At 29.5% G+C, this 26,914-nt stretch overlaps 11 protein-coding genes across 11 annotated transcripts; 4 read left to right on the top strand and 7 right to left on the bottom strand.

Moving 5' to 3' along the window:
- Positions 1-126: 126 nt before the first annotated feature.
- Positions 127-1,596, bottom strand: BX663DRAFT_529852 (kinase-like domain-containing protein; the record flags this gene model as incomplete). The annotated part of the gene is made up of 7 exons (XM_051530275.1): positions 127-222; positions 295-380; positions 440-550; positions 619-745; positions 823-993; positions 1,048-1,168; positions 1,244-1,596. 7 exons carry the CDS (start codon positions 1,594-1,596, stop codon positions 127-129), a joined length of 1,065 nt encoding a protein of 354 aa, XP_051385777.1.
- Positions 1,597-3,054: 1,458 nt separating this feature from the next.
- BX663DRAFT_549754 (uncharacterized protein) lies at positions 3,055-4,145 on the bottom strand (the record flags this gene model as incomplete). The annotated part of the gene is made up of 5 exons (XM_051531168.1): positions 3,055-3,147; positions 3,247-3,342; positions 3,397-3,466; positions 3,560-3,642; positions 3,924-4,145. 5 exons carry the CDS (start codon positions 4,143-4,145, stop codon positions 3,055-3,057), a joined length of 564 nt encoding a protein of 187 aa, XP_051385776.1.
- A 417-nt stretch (positions 4,146-4,562) lies between these two features.
- BX663DRAFT_500921 (kinase-like domain-containing protein) lies at positions 4,563-6,822 on the bottom strand. The gene is made up of 7 exons (XM_051526402.1): positions 6,566-6,822; positions 6,342-6,512; positions 6,152-6,271; positions 5,857-6,023; positions 5,393-5,772; positions 5,271-5,334; positions 4,563-5,213 (listed from the first exon to the last, which is right to left on the bottom strand). Exons 1-7 carry the CDS (start codon positions 6,614-6,616, stop codon positions 4,856-4,858), a joined length of 1,311 nt encoding a protein of 436 aa, XP_051385775.1. The 5' UTR covers positions 6,617-6,822; the 3' UTR covers positions 4,563-4,855.
- Positions 6,823-10,093: 3,271 nt separating this feature from the next.
- Positions 10,094-10,751, top strand: BX663DRAFT_429928 (uncharacterized protein; the record flags this gene model as incomplete). The annotated part of the gene is made up of 2 exons (XM_051522763.1): positions 10,094-10,206; positions 10,280-10,751. 2 exons carry the CDS (start codon positions 10,094-10,096, stop codon positions 10,749-10,751), a joined length of 585 nt encoding a protein of 194 aa, XP_051385774.1.
- Positions 10,752-11,950: 1,199 nt separating this feature from the next.
- BX663DRAFT_500915 (uncharacterized protein) lies at positions 11,951-13,626 on the bottom strand. Its single transcript, XM_051526401.1, has 6 exons — positions 12,906-13,626; positions 12,766-12,848; positions 12,585-12,704; positions 12,437-12,528; positions 12,124-12,358; positions 11,951-12,025 (listed from the first exon to the last, which is right to left on the bottom strand). The coding sequence occupies exons 1-5, from the start codon at positions 13,547-13,549 to the stop codon at positions 12,302-12,304; spliced, it is 996 nt and encodes a 331-aa protein (XP_051385773.1). The 5' UTR covers positions 13,550-13,626; the 3' UTR covers positions 11,951-12,025; positions 12,124-12,301.
- Positions 13,627-13,663: 37 nt separating this feature from the next.
- Positions 13,664-16,132, bottom strand: BX663DRAFT_500910 (uncharacterized protein). The gene is made up of 6 exons (XM_051526400.1): positions 15,595-16,132; positions 15,151-15,531; positions 14,889-15,062; positions 14,256-14,834; positions 14,007-14,185; positions 13,664-13,942 (listed from the first exon to the last, which is right to left on the bottom strand). The coding sequence occupies exons 1-6, from the start codon at positions 16,054-16,056 to the stop codon at positions 13,735-13,737; spliced, it is 1,983 nt and encodes a 660-aa protein (XP_051385772.1). The 5' UTR covers positions 16,057-16,132; the 3' UTR covers positions 13,664-13,734.
- Positions 16,133-17,029: 897 nt separating this feature from the next.
- BX663DRAFT_500908 (uncharacterized protein) lies at positions 17,030-18,023 on the top strand. Its single transcript, XM_051526399.1, has 3 exons — positions 17,030-17,513; positions 17,552-17,806; positions 17,859-18,023. The coding sequence occupies exons 1-3, from the start codon at positions 17,088-17,090 to the stop codon at positions 17,928-17,930; spliced, it is 753 nt and encodes a 250-aa protein (XP_051385771.1). The 5' UTR covers positions 17,030-17,087; the 3' UTR covers positions 17,931-18,023.
- A 551-nt stretch (positions 18,024-18,574) lies between these two features.
- On the top strand, positions 18,575-23,312 carry BX663DRAFT_500904 (uncharacterized protein). Its single transcript, XM_051526398.1, has 12 exons — positions 18,575-18,723; positions 18,843-19,981; positions 20,087-20,194; positions 20,270-20,454; positions 20,522-20,605; positions 20,664-20,733; positions 20,814-21,761; positions 21,837-22,008; positions 22,115-22,393; positions 22,453-22,664; positions 22,741-22,897; positions 22,962-23,312. The coding sequence occupies exons 1-12, from the start codon at positions 18,615-18,617 to the stop codon at positions 23,093-23,095; spliced, it is 3,597 nt and encodes a 1,198-aa protein (XP_051385770.1). The 5' UTR covers positions 18,575-18,614; the 3' UTR covers positions 23,096-23,312.
- Positions 23,313-23,742: 430 nt separating this feature from the next.
- BX663DRAFT_500898 (uncharacterized protein) lies at positions 23,743-24,614 on the bottom strand. Its single transcript, XM_051526397.1, has 2 exons — positions 24,510-24,614; positions 23,743-24,428 (listed from the first exon to the last, which is right to left on the bottom strand). Exons 1-2 carry the CDS (start codon positions 24,571-24,573, stop codon positions 23,860-23,862), a joined length of 633 nt encoding a protein of 210 aa, XP_051385769.1. The 5' UTR covers positions 24,574-24,614; the 3' UTR covers positions 23,743-23,859.
- A 323-nt stretch (positions 24,615-24,937) lies between these two features.
- BX663DRAFT_541187 (uncharacterized protein) lies at positions 24,938-25,784 on the top strand (the record flags this gene model as incomplete). Its single annotated transcript, XM_051530771.1, has 5 exons — positions 24,938-25,048; positions 25,154-25,224; positions 25,280-25,309; positions 25,362-25,418; positions 25,500-25,784. Exons 1-5 carry the CDS (start codon positions 24,955-24,957, stop codon positions 25,782-25,784), a joined length of 537 nt encoding a protein of 178 aa, XP_051385768.1. The 5' UTR covers positions 24,938-24,954.
- On the bottom strand, positions 25,743-26,892 carry BX663DRAFT_500897 (galactose-binding domain-like protein). The gene is made up of 6 exons (XM_051526396.1): positions 26,658-26,892; positions 26,557-26,600; positions 26,412-26,489; positions 26,126-26,342; positions 26,022-26,046; positions 25,743-25,961 (listed from the first exon to the last, which is right to left on the bottom strand). The coding sequence occupies exons 1-6, from the start codon at positions 26,838-26,840 to the stop codon at positions 25,885-25,887; spliced, it is 624 nt and encodes a 207-aa protein (XP_051385767.1). The 5' UTR covers positions 26,841-26,892; the 3' UTR covers positions 25,743-25,884.
- Positions 26,893-26,914: the final 22 nt, after the last annotated feature.

Raw genomic sequence — 26,914 nt, 5'->3', positions numbered from 1 at the left:
AATATACATTTATATGCGTATGTGTGTGTGTTGTGTGTTTCTAGCGGAAATTTTTTATTTTTAATTACAATAAAATATTTACAAATTATTTATTTGAATAAATAAATGGTAAATATTACAAATGATCTATAATTTTACCATCGTAATATCATCGTAAAAAAAGGGATGTTCTTCCGCCTTACCAGCACTTATTCTTAATGATGGATCATATTGAAGCAAAGACTAGTTAAAAAATAAAAAATAAAAAAAATTAGCTGCAAAATAAATAAATACACATATCATGATCATGATTACTTTTAAAAGATCATATGCTGTATCAGAAAAGTCTAGACAATCTTTATATCGTTCTAATGATTTCCTAATATCTTTGCCCTTGAATGCTATATAAAACATAAAGTTGAATAAAATGGATACATTTTTAAAAGGGATGAATACTTACTTGGAAAATGCTCATTATAATCTGGTAGAGCAGAAACACCGGGCCAAACTTCTTCAGTAGGTGTACCTAATTGTTCAAAGATTCGAAACAAGGCATCAATCTGGGATGCGCCTATATATACATATAAATACATGTTAGATTGATATCAATAGAAACCAACACAGCTATTTTTTATATACCAGGAAAAAGGGGTGATAGTGTCATCATTTCTGCCATAATACATCCTGCACTCCACATATCTACAGCAGTTGAATAATGAGGGCTCCCTAACAAGATCTCTGGTGCACGATACCAAAGTGTCACAACCTATTTCAATGATTCATTTATATACAAAGTAATTAATTAAAAAAAAAAAAAAAAAAAAGGCCAAGTTAGTTACTTACATTATGGGTATAGGTTCTCAAAGGAATGTTGAATGATCTAGCTAAACCAAGATCTGCAATCATTAACCTTCCTTGTCGGTCAATTAAAAGATTTTGTGGTTTTAAATCACGATGAAGGACACGATGAGCATGACAATAATGAATTCCTTTAAATAACTGATGCATAAAACTCTACAATGAAATAAAATAAGATAAAATAAAAATAAAATCATATTCCTCTATTACTTTTATATGATTCTTTGTTAGGCCCGGTCTTTGCATTGTATCCATATAGCGTCGTAAATCCATGTCAGCATATTCAAATACCATAAATAATTTTGTTTCTTTATGAATCAAGTCCTTTAATCTATACATAACAAAAAAAAACTTGCTATTTTAATTTTTTTTTTTTTAACAAGAAAAAGAGAGGGAGAGGACCTACTTGATGATATTTTCATGATTTAATGATTTTAGAATGGCTATTTCGCGCAAGGTTGTAGTAGGAACACCTTCATAGGCACACATCTTTAATTTCTTTAATGCAACAGGTTCATTGGTCTTGATTTCACGCGCTTTAAATACAACACCATAAGTGCCTTCACCAATTTTTCTAATCTTTTTAAAACCTTCTACATCGTATGGATCGTCCAGCTCATCCTCATTGACATTACGTTTTCGTTTTTCAATCTTTGGAGGAGGTCCATTTTCTTTATTTGTTTCTTGTTGTTGTCGATCAACTTGTTGTTTCGTGATCAACACCTCAGTTTGCTGCTGATCTTTTTTGGTCATGGCCATTTCATTTTTTTGATCTTTCAGTACCATCACTTCATTTATTTGATTCATTTTTTTTGTAGCAAGTATATTTTTTTCTAAAGTTGGATTAGTACGACGATGATAATCAGTAAGCGCCATTTGACTAGAGGATGTACTTGATTGAGACAAAGTTTGTTGAACATTGGGTGGTGGTTTGTCTAATGTTGGATTAGGAAAAGTAGTCTGTTGATTATTCTTCAACACATCCTTAGACATTTTTATTATTATGTAGTGTAAGGAATAAAATTTCTTTCCCTTTTGTTGTTATTTGATTTGTAGTCAATGGATATAAATAAAATACGTGAATCTAACTTGAATAATTAATCTATCTATCTATCTTTCTGTTTCTTTAATAGCCTAAATAAGCTTTAAATCAACCAGAATAATAATACGTCTATCGAAGGAAAAAAAAAAAAATTATAATAATGAAAAGAGGATTTTTTTTTTTTGTTGATTTCTTTTTATTATAATGATTTATATTCCCGACATTTGTAGCAAATAAATCTTCTTCTTGCATCAGAAATAAGGAGAGAGAGAGAAAGAGTCTTAAATTAGAAACATATGCGAATGTTCTATAAGGAATCAGTTAGTAGAGCGTATTATAAAGTAGACTTACTTACTTAATACAAGACAATGGCTTTTCTCTCTCTCTCTTCATAACAAGACATATTGAATTCCAAATATGTATATAAATATATCGAGATAGTGAGTGGGTGTGTATGTATGTATGTAATTAGGGAATAGTCTGAGTGGTGCACATCTTTGTTTTAATTTTAATAGTTTTGCTGTTGTGATTGTAATGAAAACAATCATAAATGTATACACACGCACATATGCAGAATATAAATACTATTTTTTTTTCTTCCTACTATCTTTGTTGAGCAATAACATTTATGTTAGTTTGAAAAACCATTTGTTTCTTAATTTCTTTTTTTTTTTTTGCTTCTTCTTCAATTCTTAAATAAATAACTAAAAAAAGGGTAGAAAGGATCTTATAGTCAGTCTTTACATATGTAATAATAATATCCAAAGCCTAACCTATATTTTTAAAGAACAACGCTTCCCTCAATCGAATAGTTATTATTATTATTCAAAATAAAAAGTAGGTTATATATTCGGATTGTACGAGTGGAATGATTGTAGCATATTTGTTTAACAAAGGATCCGCTTTTAATACCTCTGCACATTTTTTGCTCTATCGTCAGCAAGATGGAAACATCTCCTGTCTCTTTATCTCATGTCATCGTACAAAATCTAGATGTGGATTCATGACCAGTGCTAGCTGTTACTATAAAAAAAATATTAGAGGCAATGCATTCAGATAAAAGTTGTTGATTTAAACTAGTTCAAATGGTGAAAGCAAGACGAGAGGCTACTTTAGATGACGGAAGATAATAAATCAAGACGAGGAACGGTAGCATTCCAAAAGGGTTTTAAAAGTTATTCAAAGCATTGCCCATTCGATATCTTCTTTTGAGCTAAAAATCTCTCTTGACCATCAGCAGCCATTGCAATGATCTCCGTTTGGAGACTCTAGAACGGAATATTCCCTCTAATCTTTGCTACATTGGTCTTTTCGCGTGCTCATATGATGATACCAGAAAGAAAGAGAAACTAGCGCATTATCATTACGAAGAATCCAGATTTATAAACGGCAGGTGAGAAGTCACTTTCCATTCGCTCCCATATCATTTTTAGTAAACTTCCATCTTGAAATGGAGGAAGGTACTAATAAACAAGGTGGAGAAGGAGGTGGGGGAAATGGAGCCCAGTTGCAGGGACAGAAAGAAATTTAAATGGTGGAGTAAGTGATGGTGGTGGTTGTGCTACAGAGATATCTCCTTTTGATGGTCTAGAAAGAAAAAAAAAACAACTAGGATTACGTGACACATCTTTTAGCAAATTTCTCAATTCTATCTTTTCTCTTCGAACAAGCTTAGCCTACACTTTAAGAAAATAGAGATAACCAGTTAAATCAGTCACTTGGTGATTGATAGACGTTACTATCGCTATAGTTCCACAAGAGGACTAGTAGAGATTTGATGATGAATATCAAGATAAAATAAAATAAAAAAAAAGAAAAGAGTGATAATAGTATCACTCTACCTTGACTGCTTTAACTGCTAATATACTTGATGATCGAGGTTATCACCCTACCAGTTCGTGAAGATAAATCTTATGAATCACGAATATATGGTGTATCTTTTATGTCGACTAAAAAAAAAAAAAATAGTATACCTATTCTATATGTATTATCTAATGCGATACAGAGCTCACCATCTTCACTAGTTTTTTTTCTGTACTATTACAGTCCCCATAACTGGTGAATATAGCTTGAGGGCCTTAGCAAGGGAGGATTTTAATTTATCTATGATACATATTATATCAACAGTATCATAATAATAAAATCGATGATTATGCATGTCGATAGGAGCTCCAAATAGATATAAACTATGTAATTGTATTATTAATGGTGGAGATAAACCATTATACTTGTTAGTAGGACGGACAATGTAACTCTCAACAGTCATTTTAGTTCAATGACAAAAAAAAAAAGTCAAAATCAACACTTAGGGGCTATAATAACCTCATATTCCTTTTATATATATCTATATATATCTATGTATATATATTTAACACTATCATTATTCAAGTTATATGACTATTAGAAATAATAGCATAAAGTTTATTTTCAATACAAGGAAAATGCTACTATACATATACATGTATGTATGTATGTATGCATGTATGTATGTATGTATGCATGTATGTATGCATGAATATTTATCCATATTTGCTTACATAAAATTTTTCTCATGTAAAAAGGGTCATAATAGGGGTTATGTAGCAGTAGTAGTAAATGTTTGCATTTTCAGTATCCGCAAAAAAAAAAGAAAAAAATATGCAATGATAAATATAATAATATTTTATTAAAATAATAATTTAATAAAAAAAAAAAAAATAAAAAATGAAAAGAAATTTCAATGAAATTGATAAGAGTAGTCTAAACTACAATTATTTCATATATAGAAAGGTGGAGGTAATGGTGGTATGTATATAGGACATATATAAACATATAAATATACATGTTTATATATAAAACGAAGAAGAAGGAAAAAAAAAAAAAGAGAGAGTTGAAAAATAAAGAAATGAATTAGTCTGTATAAAAAGAAAGTTTTTTCTTTCTTTTTTTTTTTTGCACATATAAGAGGTTGAAAGATTACATATAAAATGAACATAATTAAATTGAAGATGGCAAGACTTGATTTAAGAATCGAACCATATCTTGTGCATTTGAGCAAGGTAAAAGATTTGATTGAATATGAACTTCAATCTCTAAAAGAGCATCTTGAGCCGTAGGTCTTGTTTCAGGTTCTTCATCTAATAACCATGCAACTAAGCCTCTCATGTACATACTAGGATAACTGTATGTAAATGTAGGACTAGGCTCAGTGGCAATAATATCAAATAATTCTTCTTCATCTTTAATTGAATAGTGAGGTGGTACACGATCCATCATTTCAATAACTGTTATACCGAGAGACCACATATCAATCTTTTCATTGTAGTATTCTTCTCTAATGACTTCAGGTGCCATCCTAATGATTTTGTAGTTTAATATCATAAATATCAAGTAATAAGCTAGTATAAATTACCATTTAGTAGTTCCTAATCTTTCATGATTCGGACGATCAATACGTGCAGATAAGCCAAAATCAGCTATATAAAGGTTAAGTTTATTTGATTTGATTTTATTTGATTTTTTTTTTCAATTTACCTAATTTAACTTCACCATGCCAGCCTAATAAAAGGTTTTCACATTTTACATCACGATGAAATATACCTTGTGAGTGTAAATGAACTAAACCTTTTAATGTTTCACAAGTCATATAAATAGTATATTCTTCAGGAACTCCTCTCTGACAGAGAACAGCAAAAACTGAACAACGCATCAAATCCATTGTCATCCAGATGTTATCTTGAGCTAATGCTACTTCACGTAATTTAATTAAATTATGATGACCAGATGCCATGATTTTTAATTCTCTTAAAATGGCTGCACGATATTCACGATCAGGGTCAAGTTTACAGCGTTTAATAGCTACTATCACTTTAGGTTTTCTACGATAAGCAGCTCTAACAACAGCACCATTCACACTATAACAAAAAAAAAAAAAGAGTAAATAATTCATCCAGTCAAGTTCATATAAATTTATACATATATGTGTATATCTATTTTACCCTGTACCAATTTCCTTAAAGTTAATAAAACGAGTATTAGGATCAGATGAACGAATTATAACTTTTGGTAAAAGCTTTCGAAGTTTTGTTTCAAGTTTATTTTCAGTACGCACAAGTGGCGGAAGATCGGGAATTTTACAGCGTGGACTAGGGGGATACCACGGACGCTATTACCAAATACAAACGTTAGAACAAAAAAAGTAATTTCTCTCTCTCTCTCTCTCTCCTTCCACAAGATATAAACATAATAAACGTGCACACACACACACACATCTCATTTGTTTGTATGAATTACCTTTGAAATTTGTTTAGAAATATCTGTTGGACGTAAGTCAAATGCGACAGGAGGGCTTGGCTTAAGATAAGCATTTCCTAAAATATCAGGAATCTCACAATATCCGGGTGGACGCCAAATCTATGTATATAAATTGAATAAAATACATAAAGTTATTTGTATTGTAAAAAAAAAAATTCATTTATTTTACTTTGTTTGTTGATGATCGAGAATTAGATGATGATGATAATTGACTTATAGATTGTTTCATATTTCCAGTTGATTTTCGTTTAGGATAATTTGAATAATGATGAAAGCTTGAAGCTGTTTTACTTTTACAATTTGGCTCTGATCTAGATTTTTGCATAGAAGCCATTGTTGTCTATTATTTAATTATTAGAATAAATTGTTATTTCTTATTTTATTCTAATTTACTTTTTGCGAAGAGCGAATACGTTTATTAGTAGTAGATAAAACAACTGTCATTGTCCAATGTATATATAAAGAGTGAAAAAAGAAAATGAAATTTAAAAATGTAAAGGGATAATAAGTTATATTTTTTTTTTCGAGAATAAAACAAAAAAGGAGAGTGAACTGGCTGTTGTGAAGAAAGGAGAGTATATAAAAAAAAAGGGGAGGGGAGAGTGAATGAAAAGAAGAAAAAGGTGGTAGTAGTTTTTGATTTAATATAAAGGAATGTAAACTAATAAAAAACTATTAGAAAAGAAAAAAAAGAATGTAAGCCTTTTTATATATCTTTTTTTTTCCTTGAAGGAAAATAATCTAGAGAAGAAAAAAAAAATGCAAAATGAATGAAAAAAGAAATTGAATTGTAGTTTTTTTTCCTCCCTTTTTTTATATTCAATTTTTTTTTTTTTTTTTTTTTTTTAAAAAAATAAAATAAAATAAAGATCTGATTCGTTTATTCAAATTATCCAAAAAAAGAAAAAGAAAAAAACCGAATAACTAATAATTATAATCTTTTACGTAAATAATACGGCAATGAATGAAGGAGTTTATGTATAAAATAAGCCGATAAAATGAAAAAAAAATTTAATTACCTTCGTTATCTTTTTGGAACAAACAGTAAATTATTAAAGTAAAACTATAGTAAGTTCTCTTTTGAGCCTAATTAAGGTATTTTCTTTTTTTAAAAAAAAAGTTACCCAATCATGTTCTTCTTATTTACGTGAATATTATATGTCTTCTGTTCTAGAATAGAGTAGTTTATCCAAGAGTTTCATTTACAATTGTTACACATTTACTTATAAAATTAAAAGTTAGGTCATGGTCTAAAAACTATTCTTTATTTTTAGTCATTATTTGAATTATAGTCTCCTTCACTTTCCCTCCCTTTTCTTTTCTTTTTTTTTTTTTTATTGTAAGATAGTCATATTACCTGATCTCTTCATTTTATTACTTATTCTCCCTCTTTTCCTTTAAAAGCAGTCAAAATGAACAGATTTAAGTAATTTAAATCTTGACTTGGTATACTTTACCGACTTTTTCTTCCTTAAGAAATTACGTGTATTTGCTCTATCATGTTTATCAGTAATTCATAATTTCCTTTTAGATGATTTTGTTTCTTCTTTTCTCTCTATTTAATTAACTATTTTCCATTCATTTCTACCTTTGGTAATCATGAAATCAGAAAAACAAAAAAGGAATGCATTTCATCGACAATAATTCTATGTTGCTATCCCTATTTGTATTTGTTGTTAAAAAAAAAAGGTATATTAGAGAAAGTTTCTTTGATATATATACTTCTTAGTATTCATTGAGTCTTGCTCATAAATTCATAGAGCTTATTTCTACTAGTAGACAATTGGGGGGTTTTTTTTTCTTTTTTACATGTTCATACCATAAAATATCAAAAAAAAAAAAACTCATGTACACTTCTATATAAATTACCCCTGAGTATAGAACAAAGTCAGTCATCCAATCACATCACGCGATATTAAATAATAAAAACAAATATACTCATTTGTTATTAACTTAAAATACAGGATTGACACTATTTTATAAGAATATGGAGCGCTCAAGATAAGGTAACTAGTAAAGTAGCAGCATCTTTTTAAATTCTTATGAAAAGTATTTACTTTAGTAAACTGTATCTATTTGATTTGAACTAAAGGATTCTTCTCGATAGCCCGCTATTATAATAGAAAATCTTTATTAAAGGGGAAAGTTTTTTTTTTTCTTTAACTTTGATGAACATAGTAAAATATAACACGTCAAATAATTGACCTCTATTCTTCTTTTAATGATGTTTCTATACAAAAAAAAACAGCGAGATGATCATATGTAAGAAACACATTTGAGAGCCTTTAATACATCAATCCTCCTTTTATCTTTTCATTTCTTCATGTCTATCTCTTCCTTGGTTAATAATAATAATAATAATAAAGATCCCAGGTAGTCCTGTGTTGAGCATTAACTGTTACAATTGAGAGTGTAACCACCTGATTTTTGTCCTTCTTTCCCTGCAACAATGTCTAAAATGACAAAATAGATCTGTGTATAAATGATATAAACTTGGTAATCGACATTCGTTATGATCTATTCTAATACAGTTTCTTTTAAAATAGAGAGCAGTAGTTAGTAAAGATAAAATAGAAAAGCAACTTTGAATGAGAATGGATATCAGGTAATGCGTGAATTCATAAAAACTAAAGAAATTCAATGCTAACCAGTAGTTTTTGATTTCAAGGAAAGAAGAAAAAAAAATTACGCTACGTATAAACAATTATCTTTACACAAAAAAATTAGTTTCTATTAATTCATCTGACATCCAGCAGCAGCACAACAATATGAAACATATTCCAAAATACTTATCTTAGTACGGTTAAAAATTGCTACTTCAAGAAAAAGGAAACATCCAACTTGATAAGTAATGATCATCGATACTCTACGTGTTAATTTTTTCTTCTTCTTTCTAAAAAAAAAAAAAAAAAAAATGAATAGTAAATGTCATATTCAAATGTTTTAATGATATTTTTTTTTCTTAAAAGAAAAGAAACAGAAAGTAATCACTTTATTTTATTTTCGAATTCTTCGAGCTTTATATAAAAAGAAAAAAAAAATACTAAATAATATATTATGTACACCAGTTCAGATAGTTTAAATCAATTTTTGTAATAAGATTCAGTTATAGGCAGATTTGTGATTACATTTTAGATATATTTAATATAAGGAAATCGTATCTGTTATTATATAGCTAAAGAGTTATTAGTAGATCAAATACTGTGTATAAGATACAAGTATCGCGTTTTTTTTTTCCTGCTTTCTTCAAAATTTTAAAATTCCCAGTGAGATTGATGCTATAGGAATAATATTATGTATGTAAGAAAATAAAATAAATACATGGTAAAAAGGCACATGTACATTTATAATGCCGACTAAATATGTAGCAGTGTAGGAAAAGGAGAGATTGTTAAAATACATTACATTATAATAATATCAATAGATACAACCAATAAAAAAAAATATACAATAAACTTAGAAGAGAAGGGAAATCAGAATAAACCTAATCATTAATCAGCTCGATTTATTGATACAAGAAAAATTTATAACATATCAATAACAGGATCTGGAAGTGGAAAATTTCGTATTTATGATGTATTGAAAATAGCCGTATCAATATCAAGCAATAGTATTAAGGAAGGTATTTAATTATTATATCAACCTAACTCTTCAATAGTTTTATTTGAATTGGCTATATCGCGTGGTTGATATGTGTAACTTTTTTTTTTCTTTTAGTAAATAATTTTAACGTTTTATACTTGTTTAGGGGGAGGGGGGTGAAGATAAATACGTATAAAGTTTTGTTGCAGTTTGGCGTTTAAAAGGTTAACTATATAAAGCTGCTTCAATTTTTTTTCCCTTTTACTATTTTTTTTTTAAATTATATACTTTTTATAATAATAATATTTAATGACTATAGTATCAAATCCTTTATTTTATATGTACAGTAATAATGTGGAATTAAATGATTATAATAACAATGATAATAATAAAGAAGTGACTCTATATAAGACTGAGTTTTGTAGAAATTGGGCTGAACTGGGTTATTGCAGGTATATAATATACATATATTCATCTATGCATATATAAATATATAATATACCTCTTCTTATGCATTCAATTTAGATATGGTAGTAAATGCCGTTATGCTCATGGTAAAACTGAGCTACGTCCAGCTCCGAGACACACATTATATAAAACACAAATATGTCGCGCGTATCATATCGATGGATCATGCCCCTATGGCATTCGATGTACTTTTGTTCATGACCCAATTGATGATGCAGTCGTTGTATCAACTGAAAAAAAGACAAATAACAGGAATAGAATTCGACAACAGCCTACTTTATCGTCTAATAGAAGAGTTAGCTATGATACTGTACTATCGTCTTCTTCTTCAACCACTAGTGATAGTAGCTTCGGTGAATATACATCTATGATGAATTCATCACACCAAATACCAAACAGTACTACAATAATGAACAACCATTATTATATGAAACAGCAACAGCAGCAACAGTCTATTGAAACCTTCTATTACCATAATAATAGTGCTTTAATTGTAAATAATAACAATAGAAGGACAATATGGTTGTAGTACAGTTTGAGCCATTTATATGTTTTTTTTTCTTTTGTTTCTTATTGTATTAATTTAAGGGAAAAATAAATTTATTTGCTAGAAATATGGCTTGAAGCTATCTATCTATAGATGTATATGTATACATATATGTATACATATTATGTTTACGAGTAAAATAGCTTTTCTTTTTTTTTTTTTTTTTTTTAAAAAAAAAGGTCTTCAGTTTGATATGAATAGCACAGCACATTCAAGTATTACAACGGTGATATGTTTCCGTTGTATCTGTTTCGTAATTTCATTGGCGAGTAATAAAGCAACTTAAATTCATTGGTAAACTTTTTCTTTTTGTCAAATGTACAAATGAATGACCAAATTGAATAGGAACACTCATAAAAGATGATACTTGTAATAGTATGTCCGGTTCAGATCAAGTTATTTTTTTTTTTTTTTTTTGCAAGAATGTTCTTTGTCGATTTGACTATTTGAATACTCGCTTAAAAAGAAAAAAGGAGCTGTGTTAAACTTATAAAGTGAAAAGGTATAATATATCATGATTTCCAACTGTCAGTTTTATACTGACATTTTTTCTTTAAACTTTTATAGCAGTAATAATATTTGTTTTTAAGTCCAACTTTACATACAATCACTTGTTTTCTTTTGGGTAAATATATAATAAACTCTTATTTTATTCTTCCTTCATACATACTTGAGTGAATAAGGGAAACAAAATTGTGAAGGATTTTCATTCCTTCTTTAATGAGCATTAAGACCTTAATATATATATGTATATTATCATGATTAAAGTTAAAGCTACTATTATTTTCGTCTTCTTTCCTAGGGCTTTGTTGGCTTTTCTGGAATAAAATAGAGTAAAGGATATGACTACCGTAATTAGTACTTGGCCAAGTCTATGGTTCTTGTTAATTAGATGGCAAAAGCATGTTAGTCTCTCTCTCTCTCCCCCTCCCGAAATGAACAGCACACTTGATATGATTCCCGTGAAACGAATCAAACAAAGTATGACAGTTTCGCTTTGGAAATTTTACCACAGGAAAAAAAAAACAAGCTAATTTTAATATAACCATCTTTTAAAAGCGATACTATCACAACAATCCGTAGTGTCCCAGTTATTATAATAGTTATCTTGAGATCCTCCTCCTCCCGATAGCTTCTTTTAAAACTTATATTTCGAATATCTTACACAAGCAAAATCCTGGTGATCATCCATTTTGTAACAGACACGAGCCACTTTCTCGAGATGTATAACGCAATACTAGGAGATTATGACGTATCTACGTAAACGAAACAAACAGATTAATAGAAAACAAAATAATTAACGATTCATATATATTATATAATTTCAAATTATTTATTAAATATGCAGCATTACAATATTCTGCTGCTCAGAAATTATTAAGCTTAAGGTATATTAAATGGCAGCTTTATCTATTAAAAAAAAAGTCTTTTGTTCAAAGCGTAAAAATAGATAGTTATACATGTATTTATAAATTAAACAAATACAAAAGATTTTGTTCACTTTTATTCTGTATATGAAATTATAAATATAATTATTGCATACGTTCAGTCTTTGTTAGTGCCAAAAGTCGACGATCTGTATATCCGGACTAAAAAAAGAAATATAATTTTTTTTTAACTCGTTTCTTTTTTTTTTTTTTTAAAAAAAAAAAAAAAGAAAAACTTACACTTAATAAATCTTGTTCGCGGGGTATTCTCATTTGCAATATTGTGTTTCCCTTCATACTTTGCCTTAAAATTCGTCTTAAAGAATCATCACCTTTTTAAATAAAATAGTATAAATAAACTAATTCATTCATGAATTGTTAAACTTACGATTTAATAAACATTTCCATAATCCATCAAATCCCTTATATTGAAGTACCATTCCAGAAATACCAGCATCTTGATAAGAAAGACGTAACCAAGCTACCATAGGTTCAATAGTTGCATCCTCTAAGTAACAATTAAGTTAATACATGTATATTTAATTGCAGATTATACATGATTTATTTACCTGTTAATTGGAAATATAAAACACTGTTAAAAGTTAAATGAGTTACCTCACAAATGACGCCATTAGGAGGAATGATAGGATTACTATAAAAATAAAATGAATAAAAAAAGATAGTTCTATTATTAAAAAAAAATCTTTACTGATATGGAGGTAAATTTGTTTGTTGAGTATTAGCAGCAGTAGAAGTGGTTGTCATAGTAGTTGCAGCATTGTTTTCGCTATTAGTTACAGTAGTATTAGTCGTGGAATCAGTTTTTAATGAAGTAGTAGGGGCAGTAGTCGAATGAATTTGAGTAGGTGGAATGTTTGCTTCCATAGTAGCTGGTTGTTCTTGTTTTTGTTGTTGTGAATGTGTTTGTTGTTGTGGTTGTGGTTGAGGCTGCTGTTGAGGCTGCTGTTGTGGATGAGGCTGTTGTTGTGAATGAGGCTGTTGTTGTGGTTGCTGTTGCTGTTGTGGTTGTAATTGGTGCCTCTGTTGTTGTTGTTGTTGTTGTTGTTGTTCTTGCTGTTGTTCTTGCTGTTGTTGTTGTAAATTAGGATGTTGTTGGGGGGAAGCAGAAGGGGAGGGGTATTCTTTTGGCTTTTGTTGTTCTGTTTGTTGCTGCTTTTGAAGTTGTTGCTGTTGTTCGAGTTGTTGCTGTTGTTGCTGAAGTTGTTGAATCTGTTGTTGTTGTTGTTGAATTTGGCTATGAACAAGAGCATTCATTCCTTCAATAAGTTTTCGAACCTCAGCGAGGTCATTTGCTGCTGCTTCAGAAGCTCTATCCATTAAAAGATAGTTCATTGAACGAAACTGATTATTTATTAATAAATAGAAAGAAATAAAAAGAAAAGTTTTTATTTTTACACAATTATATTTCCCGCCTACAGCTATATTTTTTTTTTTCTTTATCATTTTTTTTTTTTTAAGAGGGGCATTTGCTAAGGACTTTTTTTTTTTTATTATTATTATTAGATAATAAAAAATCCTTACATTAATAAAGCTCTTTCTCTTATACACCTCGAGCCCATCTCTTCCCATTCTATATTTCCTATCCACATGTCTTTGGAGGAATCTAATTTGGCTACAACAGATGCTCCTTTCCAAACTAAAACTTCAGGATCTAAATCTCTTGGTGGAGGTAATACTTCAACTTTATCTATATTTAATTTTTGTGCAATGATAGTAGATAATACACTTGAAAGAAAAGTTAGAATAAGAATGAATAGAATAAAAGACAATGTATACATAAGAGACTTACCGATCTTCTAATACTTTACTGAAATTCACTATCTTTCCTCCTCCTCCTACTAAAATTATGCTTGTGAAATATCTTTTCAATTTTTCTTCTGATCCATTTGCTGCTATTTCAATAGATTGAGCAATAGCAGTATCAATAGGATGTGTATCATATTCTTGTGCTTTATTATTGATATTATTCTATTATAGATACATAAGTTTACCTGTATATATATATATACATGTCTGATATACATATATGTGAACTTACATTATCATCTACAATAACATCATCTGTAACATCTTTATGTGACCATAATGTATTTTTACTTCTAGGTTCCAATATATCAGGATATACAAGACATAAAGGTGCTAAAAATACTTCTTCATACACTTTACATTGATATTTAAGTGTCGGTTTAAAAGGTGTACGAGCAAAGAAATCATATACTTGAACACTAATATCTGCTTCATTCATTGTACACCATTTCTGCTTTAATGTCTCTGCTAATCTCCAATCGTATGTTGTGTTTAAATCTATATCTGCATAAGGGAATTGGCTACTTAACAAAAAGGATGTAAATGTTCTTGTTACATCATCTCCTCCAACTCGAATCAATATTCTTGAATCTACTTGACATACTCCATCTTCAATACAACTAATATTTGTAGTTTGTGCTCCAATATCAACTACAACTGCACTTGATACTCCTGCACCATAGGTAGCGCATGCAGACTCTTGTTGAATAATAACTGCTTTAAATTTCATATAACGTAGCATCATTCTAACTAAATCACAAAGATACTCATGATCTAACATGTCTGGAATTACTAAAATTGCATTATAATTCTACATGTAGAATATGAATATACATGTATACGATAGGCTATGCATTTATTATACCTTAAAGTCATTCCTTTCAATCTCCAATTCATTTACAATCGATTCTGTCCAAATAACTTCAAGATCCTCCAATACTTCATTAATTGAATTATAATCTTGATTATTAATAGTACCATATTTCCAAGGATAATTAATACGATATTCAGAATTATCTGCAATGGGTACATTAAGGGCCTATACATATTCATAATGAAACTGTCATTTTTGTCTCTCCTTTTTCTCCCTCTGTTAAATATGTATGTATGTATTTATATGTATATACCTTTTCTCCTACAAAGAAATCGGCTCTAGTCGATACATCAGTCCACTCCACTTTATAAGGATCATTATGATCAGGAATAGTTTCTTTAGGTGCATTTGTATTAAAGCCAATAACCTGACCTTCTGCATTAGGTACTGCTCTACGTTTAGCATTCTTCATTCGCCATTTGAGTTCACCTCTAATCTCGTTTAAAGCTTCATCATATTTCTCTTTATCCATACTAGTCTCATCTACTTGTGTTGTATTAGTAAATAATGATGTGTTATATCTTCTTGCGATGACATGAGGTATAGAAATAGGGAAAGCTTCAGAAGCAAGTCCGATTCTTAAATTTCGTGAACCTGGATGAATAACAATAATGTCGCTATATTCTTCTTCAGGCTAAAGAAAAAAATAAAATAAATAAAGATTGATGCATGTAATAATGTCGTACATATAACTTACATTAGGTGAAATTTCTTCAGCTCCTGCTTTACTTCCAGAAAAATAAGAAATATCACCTCTAGCATAAGTACTTGTAATATTACGAGTAGGAAGAATATTATATCCTTTTACAGGAAATGTTGTATATTTGAAAAGTGGCTGTTGCTTTGGCTTAGATTCTTTTACAGCAACATTATAGTCTGTTGGTGTTTGTACTATGGATTCAATATCTTCTGTTTTAGGCACAGTCATTGGACTAGGAGAAGTCTTTGGTTGTTTTAAAACCTTGTTAGGTTTTTTATCAATAGATAATTTTTGTTTTTTATTCTTTTTTGAAGATGAGGGGGTGACTGTTGATGTTGGACTACTAATGTTTGTGGTTGATGCAATTGCTTCTTCCATCCATGCATATTTTTTCTGTGACAAGTTTTTAAGAAAAGCATTTGTATGTGAATTGTTACTGCTGTTATTTTTATCAGCCATGGTTGGTATATATTAAGTTTAAAAGAAAGAAAAGTGAAAAAGGAAATAAAAGTTTTCAATTTAAAGCTGAGTTACATACAAACATACATCATCATATAAATATGTACAAACATGTATAAAAATATATGTATAAAAAAAAAAAAAAGCGTTTCATGTAAAATACCACTTTTTATTATACATGATACTAATCTATTACGAGTGTTTTAAAATACTACAATTCACTACTTTAAGAATGGAGTTAAATCTATATTAATTTCTGTACTCTATATTTTGAAGTTATTTTCTGTACAGGTTATTTGACATGTATAGATCGTTCCTGAAAACGTTGTATTTAAAAGTAAAATGTACAATACTATTATTGTGTCATTTAGTTTGTTAATTAAAAATATGTGTTGAAATAATAGTTTTATACAATAATTATATTTAACCTTACGTGGTAGATACAGTAAAATTGCAAGAGAATAATGTTATCGATTGAGCAATTTTCTATAATTCTTAATAGATCGTAAAGTTAAAAGCACATACACACACACACAGACACATATATACACACATAGACAATTAAGCAAATGTGATACAGTACAACATATTAATACCTCATCCTTTTGCTTTTTTTTTTTTTTTTTTTGTCTGTCTCTTATATTATTGTTATAATAAAAAAGAGTAGCAAAGGTATTTTCAAACTATTAACTGAACAGCCAAATAAAATTAAATTTATTTATTGTCATCATGTATATTTTTTGCATGTGCGTAAAATATAATGTAATATATATATATATATATATATATATGTATATTGGCAATGAGATAACAACAGTGTCAAATGAACAATGGTTTAAATCTATTTGAAATGTAGTAAAATTAGCAATTTTTTTTTCCCTCAAATGTATAAGCAGTGATAAAATAACTTGAATAAAATGTTATTGCCGCAGAAATTAAATCGTACAACAGCAGCTATCCCTTATTTTATTTCGTTTAATTTATTTATTTATTTATTTATTTATTTTTTATTTCAATACTAGTAAATTTAAATGGAAATTAACTACATTTCAATCTATGATAATACTGCAGAAGCAAAGTTTTTATTTGTATCTGAAAGTGTTACTGATGTATTAGGCTTTTTACCTGAAGAATTAGTAGGGATGGGTGGTTACGAATTAACTCATCCTGATGAACGAATTGCAATTAATCTAATTCATTCAGGTAATGTTAAGAATGAGCGCCTATCAACTGTTGTTACTTGTCGCTCACGCCATAAGGATGGTCATTATATCCAATGTGATGTGGTTATTCACTATTGCTACGATACACTTGTTTGTACTAACTTTGCTATTATATCGCCCAATTGCATAAAACACACAATGAGAATGAATTCAGCAGATACAGCCTTTTCAATTCAGCCAGATGGATCCTTACAACTTAAAGGTGCCTGGAATATCGAACAAAAGAGAATAAAAGTATTTTAGTAGAAGATAACTTTTCTTGGGATAATGAGACTGATTTAGCACAAAAGGAGCCTCGCTTTTGTCTCTTCTTGAATCGATATACCACACAGTCTATCATTGTCTTTGCAACACGAATGAGTAAAGCTCTTGTAGGTTTAGATCCTATTGAATGTATTGGAAATTCTCTTTATGATTATATTGATCCAAAAGATAAGAAGAATGTGATGAGTCAGGTAGAACTATCTAAATCTAGTGATGTTATTGCTAGAGTAAGATTTGGTTGGGTCAAGCCGAATAGTGAATTGGTTCTAATAGAGGCTGTTATAAGTTGTACTTATGATGGCTTAGTATTTGTAGCTAGACTTGCAACTACAGTGTCTGCATAACATTCATTATACACTTACCTACCGCATGATGCATTCTATTTGATTCTCTCTTTTTTCATAATGCATGTATATTAATTATTATTATGAGAAATGATGCATACACGTGATCATATTATATAATTTTACAACTATTGATCTATTTTATACATGTATGTACATAATTATATTTTACAATCTGAATGAATAATACACATATTTACATCTTGTAAACTTGCCTAAATAAATGTTATATAGACTACTTTTCTTCTTCCCCCTTTTTCTTTCTTGAAACTATTATAGAATAACATCTTATGAATACTACAGTACTAGTAAAAGTGAATAATACGCTATCTACCTATTTCAATTGATTAGCATCATGTACCAAAAGTAATATCTCACTATGATGTATATACATATGATATATCATTCTTTTAATACTTATAAAGCTAAATAAATTATTCATTGTGATGCATACAAACTATGCTAGAGAATTGAGCAAATCGAATTAGCAGTGTGTAACATTTCTAATCATAGTAGTATGCGTTCATAAAAGTGTTACAACATCATAAAATACAAGAGTCTTACTAGAAAATCTACACTCGTAAGAAAGAAACTTTTCACACGTTGCAAGCCCTCTTTTTTTTTATTGCATGTGTATAAATAAATATTTTTTTTTCTTTTTTTTTTTTTTTTTTTTTGCTTTCTGGAAAATATTCTACCTTTTATTTGTTTTAAATCAACTCTATTTATGGCACTAAAACCACCTCTAGTAGAAGAATTTATACAACATGCTGTAATTGAAGTATCTTCCGTCAATGACGGTAAACAATCTATTGAACAACAGATAGAAGTTTATGGTAAAATATTAAATCTTAAACATAAAAGAAAAGAAATAATACTAATATTCAAATGTATTTATTTATTTATGTATTTATTTATTTATTTTTTTTTTAAAAAAAAAAAAAAAAAAAAAAAGTCAATGATCTTTTTAATGTACAAGATAATAAACATATTTCTATTGAAGAAATTCTAGAGGGCCTTCGCTATGTCATGGACTTTAGAATAAAGAATGGTAGCCAACCTCATCTTGAAAAAAGTCTTATGAAACGTTTGTCAGAGGGCCTATTCCTAAACATGACACATACGGAGGGTCACTTGTTAAGGAAGAAAGCAACAGAGGCGGCCGATATGGCCTTTTTCTTGTTTATCGATTTCTTGGAAGAAGTTGAAGAATTTCGAACGGTGGTGAATGAAATGGATGTCTCTGATCTTCGACATCAACTCAAACTTCATTATCGATGTCAGCCCAATTCATCTACGACTATCCAGAAAAGAGGTGCCTTAGCTGTTGTGTTCAAACTCGCTCATTATTTCCCAAACCAGTTTGGTGATTGGCGTGATTTAATCAAGGAAAGTGAGCAAAGTGATCTAGAACGTCTCTTAAATTCATCTCTAGCCTCTGAAGTGAAAGCCAGCGAAGAAAAGGCAAGAGTGGCTGCTACTACTACTACTACCTCTCAAATATCTCCTCATCATCATCATCAGTCAATTTTATTACCACCACAGGCCCTTTATTTTGATAGGCCACTTGACAAGCTCATAGGCATGTTTTCCTATACTCATACAGAGAATGGATTACCTGAGGATCTTGTACCTAGCTTACGAGAACACTATGGAACGAACCAATTGCCAAAGCCTCCTCGGCCCAACCCTTTCAAGATGCTATGGTTACAACTCACAGACTTTATGGTTCTCATCTTGATCATTGCTGCCATCGTGGAAGCCGCCGAGCGTGAATTTAATAGCATGATCGTTCTTTTAGTTGTCGTTGTCCTCAATACAATCATTGGTTTTAGTCAAGAATGGAAGGCAAGTAAAACACTCAATGCTCTTATGAATTTATCTGTACCTCAGGCAAGAGTGATTCGTGGTAGTGAGCAAAAGTTGATTAATTCAGAAGAATTGGTTCCTGGTGATCTTGTTATTTTGGAAGAAGGTGATGCAGTTCCAGCTGATATTAGATTAATAGATGTGGCGCAGTTAAGTGTGGTTGAAGGTGTTTTGACAGGTGAAAGTCTTCCTGTCCAGAAAAACATAGAAGCAATAAAAGCAAAAGTATGCTTCATTTCATATATATATATATATATACATATTTGTTTATGATATTAAATTTTAACCCTCCTTTTATCTCTCTACTCACTCTTTTCTTTTTTTTTTTAGACTCGCAAAATTCCTCTTGGTGATTGTAAAGGAAATGCATTTATGGCTACAACTGTGGCACGAGGAAGAGCGAAGGGTATTGTTGTTAGAACTGGATTAAAAACAGAAGTAAAAGCTTATAATACTAGTTTATATATCTGTAAACATTTATTTATTGATTTTAACTATTTTTATATATTATAGATTGGTAAAATTAGTGCTGCTATTCAAAGTGGTACTAAACATAAAGTGAAAACCCCTATTCAAAAAAAACTTGGTAAATTGGGTATTTATTTAGTCGCATTAGCTATATTTCTTTGCGCTTTAGTTGTCGTTATTGGTGTTATTTGGAAACGAAATGCAAAAGAAATGGTGAATATTGGTTTAAGGTAATATAATAATTATAGTTCTCAACTCATTTATTAAAAAAAAAATTTTTTTTTAATGGATATATAGTTTAGCAGTTTCTGTTATACCTGAAGGTTTAGTCGCAGTAACAACTGTTACTATGGCGATTGGTGTAAGACGCATGGCAGCAAAGTAATAAAATATCATAATGACTCTTTTGTTTATTTTATTTACGTTTGTTTATAAATAGTAAATGCATCGTGAGAACATTACCTGCTGTCGAATCCTTGGGTGGTGTTACAGTCATATGTTCAGATAAGGTATTATCTGCATTGAATAAATAAATAAATAAACAAAGATTTAATTTATTATTATTATTATTATTACAAAAAAATGTCAGACGGGTACTCTAACTGAGGGTAAAATGAGTACAACTGAATTATGGACCTCCGACAACTCTCTTTATCGATTTATGGGTACTAATTCTATGGATGTAAAGCAAGGAGAAATTATTCGTGAGCATGAAGAATTACGTCGACGTATGATTCATCATCGAAGTACGGTTCCCAACAAGTTTTCATCACCACCACTTGCTTATTCTAGTACTAAGCCTAATTTAGAAGATCATTCCTCTTCTATCAATGATTATGCAACGATGAAACCTAAACCTATTGATAGGGATCACATCGAAAGTTATACTCAACACTTGTATTATGCTCTCATGATCGCTAGTCTCTGTAATAATTCAGATGTTCGACACAACGAGGAAACCGGTGAATTTGAAACAGTAGGTGATCCTACTGAAGTCGCTCTCACTGTTGCTACGCAAAAGGCTAGATTAGATCGCAAGTACTGGGAAAGCCAAGGCTTTGTTAAATATTTTGAACATGCCTTTGATAGTGAACGCAAATTGATGAGTTGTGTATTTAAACAACAAAACGAGGAAGCCATCATCACCATGGTTTGTAAAGGTGCACCAGAAGAGTTATTAAACAAATGCAGTCACTTTTTGATGAAAGATGATACACTATCCGAAATGACAGAAGAGTTTGCTTCTCTTGTATACGATGAAAATGTCAGGATGGCATCTCAAGGTTTGCGTGTACTTGGCTTGGCTTACAAGAAGATTATTAAAACGGATGACAATGAGGATCATTTTTCTGAATCTGAACTTGTGTTTGTTGGCCTTGTAGGCCTTATTGATCCTCCTAAAGTAGGTGTCAAAGAAGCCATTGAAACATGTCAACAAGCGGGTATTCATGTGATGATGATCACTGGTGATCATATAGAGACTGCTACTGCTATTGCAGCTCAGTTGGGTATATTTAAAAGAGATCATCCTAAAATGGTAAATTTGACATTGTGTGTGTAAGTTAAATCTATATGATTTATATTTAACAAACATTTCCAAAAAAAAAAATAGAACAGGGCTATTCTTGGTCGTGAATTAGATTTACTTTCTGATGATGCTATTATGGAATTAGATCCATTTCCAAGTGTATTTGCACGCGTCAGTCCGGATAATAAATTATCTATTGTTCGTTCTTTGCAACAAAGAGGCGAATTAGTTGCTATGACAGGAGATGGCGTTAATGGTATGTACCCTCCCCCACAAAAAAAAAATCAAATCAAAATCAAAATTTAAAATTAAAGTTAAAATTAAAATCAAAAATTAATATGAAACATATTTCGTTACTATAGATGCACCTGCAATTAAGCGTGCTGATGTTGGAGTTGCAATGGGACAGGCTGGTACAGAGATTACTAAGCAAGCAGCTGATATTGTTCTTGCTGACGATAATTTCACTAGTATTGTTCATGCAGTTGAAGAAGGAAGACACGTCTTTGATAATATTCTCAAATTTATTGTTTATTTATTAAGCTGTAATGGTGCTGAAATATTCTTAATGTTAATTTGTACCATAGCGAATATCGAATCCCCTTTAACTGTCATGATGATTTTATGGGCCAACATTATTGGTAAATAATTATATTATATAAATCATAAGTCTCAGTTTGATAACAATTTGTTTCATTAGCTGATATCCCTCCTGCTATGGCTCTTGGTGTTGAACCAAATGAAAAAGATTTAATGAATAGAAAACCTCGAAATCCTAAAACAGAAGTGATTACGAAAGCAACGTGGCTCATTATATTTACGAACTCTATGTTAATTGCCTCCTTGGCAATAGCTACTTATACTATTAGTCTTTATATTTTAAAATTTGATTTAGAAATTGCAAGATCAATGGTAACTACTACTACTACTACTACTACTTTTTTTTTAAAAATTTCTCTATACAAAATAATTGACAAAATTCTTCTAGACTTTTACAACCTTAACAACGTTGCAGCTCATTCATTCATTTAATGCAAGAAGTGTTCACCAATCAATTTTCAAGACAGGTATTACAAGTAATTGCTGGATGATTGGAAGCTTTATTTTAGCTTTTTCATTGATGATTTTAGGCATCTATGCACCAGGTAATATCTTTTTATTTTAAAGGAAGAAAAACCACTTTATATTTAATAAATCGATGTTTATTAGGCATCTCTTCCTGGCTTGAATTAACGTCTGTTGGTTGGCAATCTTGGGTAATGACTATTATCTGTGTTATATTTTTGATCTCCTTTGTTGAAATTGAAAAATTTGTTATCCGAAGAATGATAAACAAAATATAATATTCTCTACAACATATTATCTCTCTTCATTCTTAACATAACTAATAAAAAAAAAGTAATATCTTTTTTTAATGTGACTTTTTAATGGTGTTATTTTAGTAGGTTATTTTAGTATTTATATCTACTATATTTAACAACGTTAAAAGAAGTAGTAGAATTCTTTAATCTAGTATATGTCTTTTTTTTATCTCCTTTTAAAAATGAGGATTGTCATTTCATGCCCTACTCTTTTTTCTTTTTTCTTTTTTTTCTTTTTTTCTTTTTTTTTTTTTTTTTTTTTTTTTTTTTTTTTTTTTTACAGGCAATCTTGTGCCCAATAAGTCAACAGGAAAATCTCTTCAAGTGTTAGCCCATCGAAAGGCAAGAAAATAAAATGACGAGATCATCTGATTTCTTTTTTTTTTTAAGCAACAATGAGAATGATAATAATAATAAAAATGCTGATATTAGTAAGCTTATCATTAAAATGCGCTTTTTACATGTGAGCATCTTTTTCTTTTCCAAAATAATATATATAACTTCAAGTGATGTCATATTAGGAAAAAGAAAAGTTTCAATTATATTTTTAGAAATATACAGAATATGTAATAAGCTAGTTTTGTTTAAAGGAGATATAATGAGGGGAAATACTAAAAAAAGAGAGAGATAAGAAAAAAAAAAAAAAAAAAAAAAAAAAAAAAAAAGAGAATAAGGGCGGAAGGAGCAAATCCGAATAAGGGAATTATTATATTACAATTTTTTTTTTTTGTTTCCCTATTTTATTGTTATAAATAATATGTTTCAGCAGACTTATCATTATTATTTTGATGAATCTTCATGTGTCGACGCATATTACTTTGGACACTAAAGCTTCTATTACATGAAGGATAACTGCAGGTATAAGGTTTTTCTCCTGTGTGAGAAAAAATATGTGTCTTCAAGGAGGAAGGCCGCGAAAAACCCTTCTGACAATATGGGCAATTATACTTGTAACCTTGTAATGATAATAGTCGAGCACGACGATAAATAGCAGGAGATGATGATGATGATAAGGATGTCTGACTACCAGAGTCTACAGAATCATTAATGTCTTCAGAATAATATGCTTGGGTATATTCAAATGTATGATCTGATTGAGTTCGTTTATGAAGATGATAGCTTGTTGTTGTTGTTGTTGACGGAATACGTGACTGTGTTAGTGTATGAGTATGAGTATGAGTATGACCGATAATTGTTGACTGTTTAATATTAAACTTAGGGGCTATGTCAATAGATGTACAAAAAGTAGGTTCAAGAGGTTTTAGATGAATAGGCTGACGAAAGAAGCTATCTTCTAGAAGAATATTACGTTTCGCTTAATAGCATGAATATTTCGTTAATTTTACTGCTTTATTTTGTATATCTATACATTAAAGAAATACTAGTCTATTAATACCTTGAACCCCATTTAACATACATTGTATTGATGGTAAAGTATTAGTTAATGATTGATAGCTCATAAATAAATTCTTATTCAATTAAAATTAAAATTAAAAAAAAAAAAGGAGAAAAGAAAAAAAGAATAATTCTTTATTTATATAACAGTAGCTTGTTGATAAAGTTCAATTAATGAAGAATTGTTACAGTCAAACATTTCTCCTTTTTATAAACATTATTGTGTCATTTTAAATAACCGAAGAAGATCTAAGGGAAAAAATAAACAAAAAAAAAAAAAAAAAAAGGAGCAGTAATCCTTCTGTATGCTAAAACACGAGTAGAAGTCTTCTTACAAAAAAAAAAAAACCCCTCTAGAAACAAAACAAGTATAAAAGAGTCTTTTAAGCTTTTTAATTCACTTTCTTTTTCCTAAAATACACAGTGTTTATTTTAAATTAATAACTATGAAGTTTCTTATAATTATTTCATGTCTTGGCTTTCTCTTTCTGGAAAAAATAAATGCTAAACCTGCCGAAGGCTGCCTTAGAAATTATACAGGTAAATATTTCTTTTTTTGTAACTGTCATTTTTTCTTTTCTTTTTTTTTTTTTTTTTTTTTTTTTTTTTTTTTTCCTGATCCGTCCTATTCTATATTCTATATAGTTGTAGAAACTGATAGCTGCACGTCAGTTGCTGCACAATTTAATCTTACAGAAATTAGCTTTTATACTATGGTATAATATTCATTTTTTACTTTTACTATTTTCTCTAATTAAATAATATGTATAGAATCCTGGTCTTCATCACAGCGTTAAACATGTAAATATCTTTGTACATGATAAAGGCATTCAACTCATATTTTTTTTTATAGGATTGCGATAATCTTGATACTGGGAAACCATACTGTGTTTGTATGGTAGAACCTTGTGTAAGTATACATACATACATACATACATACATATATATAAAATGATAGGATATGAATTATTCATTTTATGGGTAAATATAGGCTATTCGTACTTCTATTGTTTCTTCTAATATAACAAAAGTAAACATTACCGCTAACACAACCATTAACAACTCGGTGAATACTCTCTCACCTTCATCTTCTTCAGATACCAAAACTTTACTTACAGCTTCAACTTCTATGAGTAACAATACAAATATCCCTTTACTTGCTTCTTCTACTGCTGTTACTCATATTTCTCAAAAAAATAGTTTAGGTACAATAACCAAAGCCATGAATGGCTTAATAACTATGAGTAGTCTTTTTATATCATTATACTTTCTTTAAATAATAATAATAAAGACAGGTTTTAATCTAATCAAAGCTCTGCTATTTTCTCCCTTGATAAAATGTACATCCTCCTTAGTAAAAATTTTATTTTATTTTTTTATTGAATAGAATGATCCATTCTTGTTTCAGCACCAGTAATTTTATGATCAGCAGGATTAGCATTTGCTTCATATACTACAATAAAGTAAAAATAAGCATATTTTATTTTTAAATAAATAAAACTATATCCTTTACCTGTAATAATAGGATCACGCTTAACCTAGTAAACAAAACAAAAATACATTATTATTTATTTATTCGTTCATTTATTTACTTTTTTTTTTTTTTTTTTTTTTTACCTCTTTCCATTCACCCTTAAAACCAATGTATCGTATAATACTTGAATCATTTCCAAAGTTTTCAGGGAAAAATAGAGTTATATTTCGGACACTTGCAAATTTTGTGGCTTTAGTTCCATATTCAATAACTTCATTTGAACCTTCTATAAGTTCAAATTCTTGTATAGGCGTATAACTTTCTGCTGCATCAAAGTCAACATCATCACGATTAATAAATCTATCAATAGACATTCTTGTAAATATTTGTATATACATATATACTACACAGAAATGAATAAAGACTTACACTTTCATTTTTGATGGAGCTGCATCAGTTCGATCTGTACGAAGACAAATTGAACGCAACTTAATACTTCCTGTAAAACTACCAATACACGTTGAAAAAAAAACACACACATACACAACAAAAATCAAATTAGTACATTACTTACGGAACAAAGATAATAAGTTGTTCATCAGCATCACTTTCTACAAACTAAGCAAACTGTTAAGAAAAAAAAAAAAAGGAAATTTCACATTTCCTTAAGCTAACCTTTGTATCATCCATTCGTTCATTCCATGGTCGAATAACTTTTTTACCACTGTCTGGTTCTGATTCATTCAGACAACGTACATTGTCAAGATCAATTTTTGAATAGAGTAAAAATTGATCCCCAGATCCTGGTAAATCATCATGATCATGATCGCAATGCTCATCATGGCAGTGATGGCTCATTGTGTTTATTATTATTTCAAGATAGCAGAGTAATAAAAAAAAATTTTTTTTTCCTAACAAAGCATACAAGAATT

This window comes from Cokeromyces recurvatus, assembly GCF_025118155.1.
Source record: "Cokeromyces recurvatus strain NRRL 2243 chromosome Unknown BX663scaffold_5, whole genome shotgun sequence".
NCBI lineage: Eukaryota > Fungi > Mucoromycota > Mucoromycetes > Mucorales > Mucoraceae > Cokeromyces > Cokeromyces recurvatus.
The sequence above is the reverse complement of the archived record's forward strand: the minus strand, read 5'-3'. Positions and strand labels throughout refer to the sequence as shown.

Coding starts and splice junctions, on each gene's coding strand:
- BX663DRAFT_500910 (XM_051526400.1), bottom strand. CDS start 16,056: ATGGCTGATAAAAATAACAGCAGTAACAATTCACATACAAATGCTTTT. Junction 14,835..14,888: donor TTGAAAGGAATGACTTTAAG/GTATAATAAATG, acceptor TTCTACATGTAG/AATTATAATGCAATTTTAGT. Junction 14,186..14,255: donor ATGTTATTGTAGATGATAAT/GTAAGTTCACAT, acceptor TATCTATAATAG/AATAATATCAATAATAAAGC.
- BX663DRAFT_500908 (XM_051526399.1), top strand. CDS start 17,088: ATGGAAATTAACTACATTTCAATCTATGATAATACTGCAGAAGCAAAG. Junction 17,514..17,551: donor TCGAACAAAAGAGAATAAAA/GTATTTTAGTAG, acceptor TGGGATAATGAG/ACTGATTTAGCACAAAAGGA. Junction 17,807..17,858: donor TCAAGCCGAATAGTGAATTG/GTTCTAATAGAG, acceptor TAGTATTTGTAG/CTAGACTTGCAACTACAGTG.
- BX663DRAFT_500897 (XM_051526396.1), bottom strand. CDS start 26,840: ATGAGCCATCACTGCCATGATGAGCATTGCGATCATGATCATGATGAT. Junction 26,343..26,411: donor GCTCCATCAAAAATGAAAGT/GTAAGTCTTTAT, acceptor GTCTATTGATAG/ATTTATTAATCGTGATGATG. Junction 26,047..26,125: donor TTAAGGGTGAATGGAAAGAG/GTAAAAAAAAAA, acceptor TTTGTTTACTAG/GTTAAGCGTGATCCTATTAT.
- BX663DRAFT_500898 (XM_051526397.1), bottom strand. CDS start 24,573: ATGAGCTATCAATCATTAACTAATACTTTACCATCAATACAATGTATG. Junction 24,429..24,509: donor TATGTTAAATGGGGTTCAAG/GTATTAATAGAC, acceptor CATGCTATTAAG/CGAAACGTAATATTCTTCTA.
- BX663DRAFT_500904 (XM_051526398.1), top strand. CDS start 18,615: ATGGCACTAAAACCACCTCTAGTAGAAGAATTTATACAACATGCTGTA. Junction 20,455..20,521: donor ATGGTGAATATTGGTTTAAG/GTAATATAATAA, acceptor ATGGATATATAG/TTTAGCAGTTTCTGTTATAC. Junction 22,394..22,452: donor TTTATGGGCCAACATTATTG/GTAAATAATTAT, acceptor TTGTTTCATTAG/CTGATATCCCTCCTGCTATG.
- BX663DRAFT_500915 (XM_051526401.1), bottom strand. CDS start 13,549: ATGAACTATCTTTTAATGGATAGAGCTTCTGAAGCAGCAGCAAATGAC. Junction 12,849..12,905: donor ACAAATTTACCTCCATATCA/GTAAAGATTTTT, acceptor TTATTTTTATAG/TAATCCTATCATTCCTCCTA. Junction 12,705..12,765: donor TTTATATTTCCAATTAACAG/GTAAATAAATCA, acceptor ATTGTTACTTAG/AGGATGCAACTATTGAACCT.
- BX663DRAFT_500921 (XM_051526402.1), bottom strand. CDS start 6,616: ATGACAGTTGTTTTATCTACTACTAATAAACGTATTCGCTCTTCGCAA. Junction 5,335..5,392: donor GCATGGTGAAGTTAAATTAG/GTAAATTGAAAA, acceptor ACCTTTATATAG/CTGATTTTGGCTTATCTGCA. Junction 5,214..5,270: donor AGATTAGGAACTACTAAATG/GTAATTTATACT, acceptor CAAAATCATTAG/GATGGCACCTGAAGTCATTA.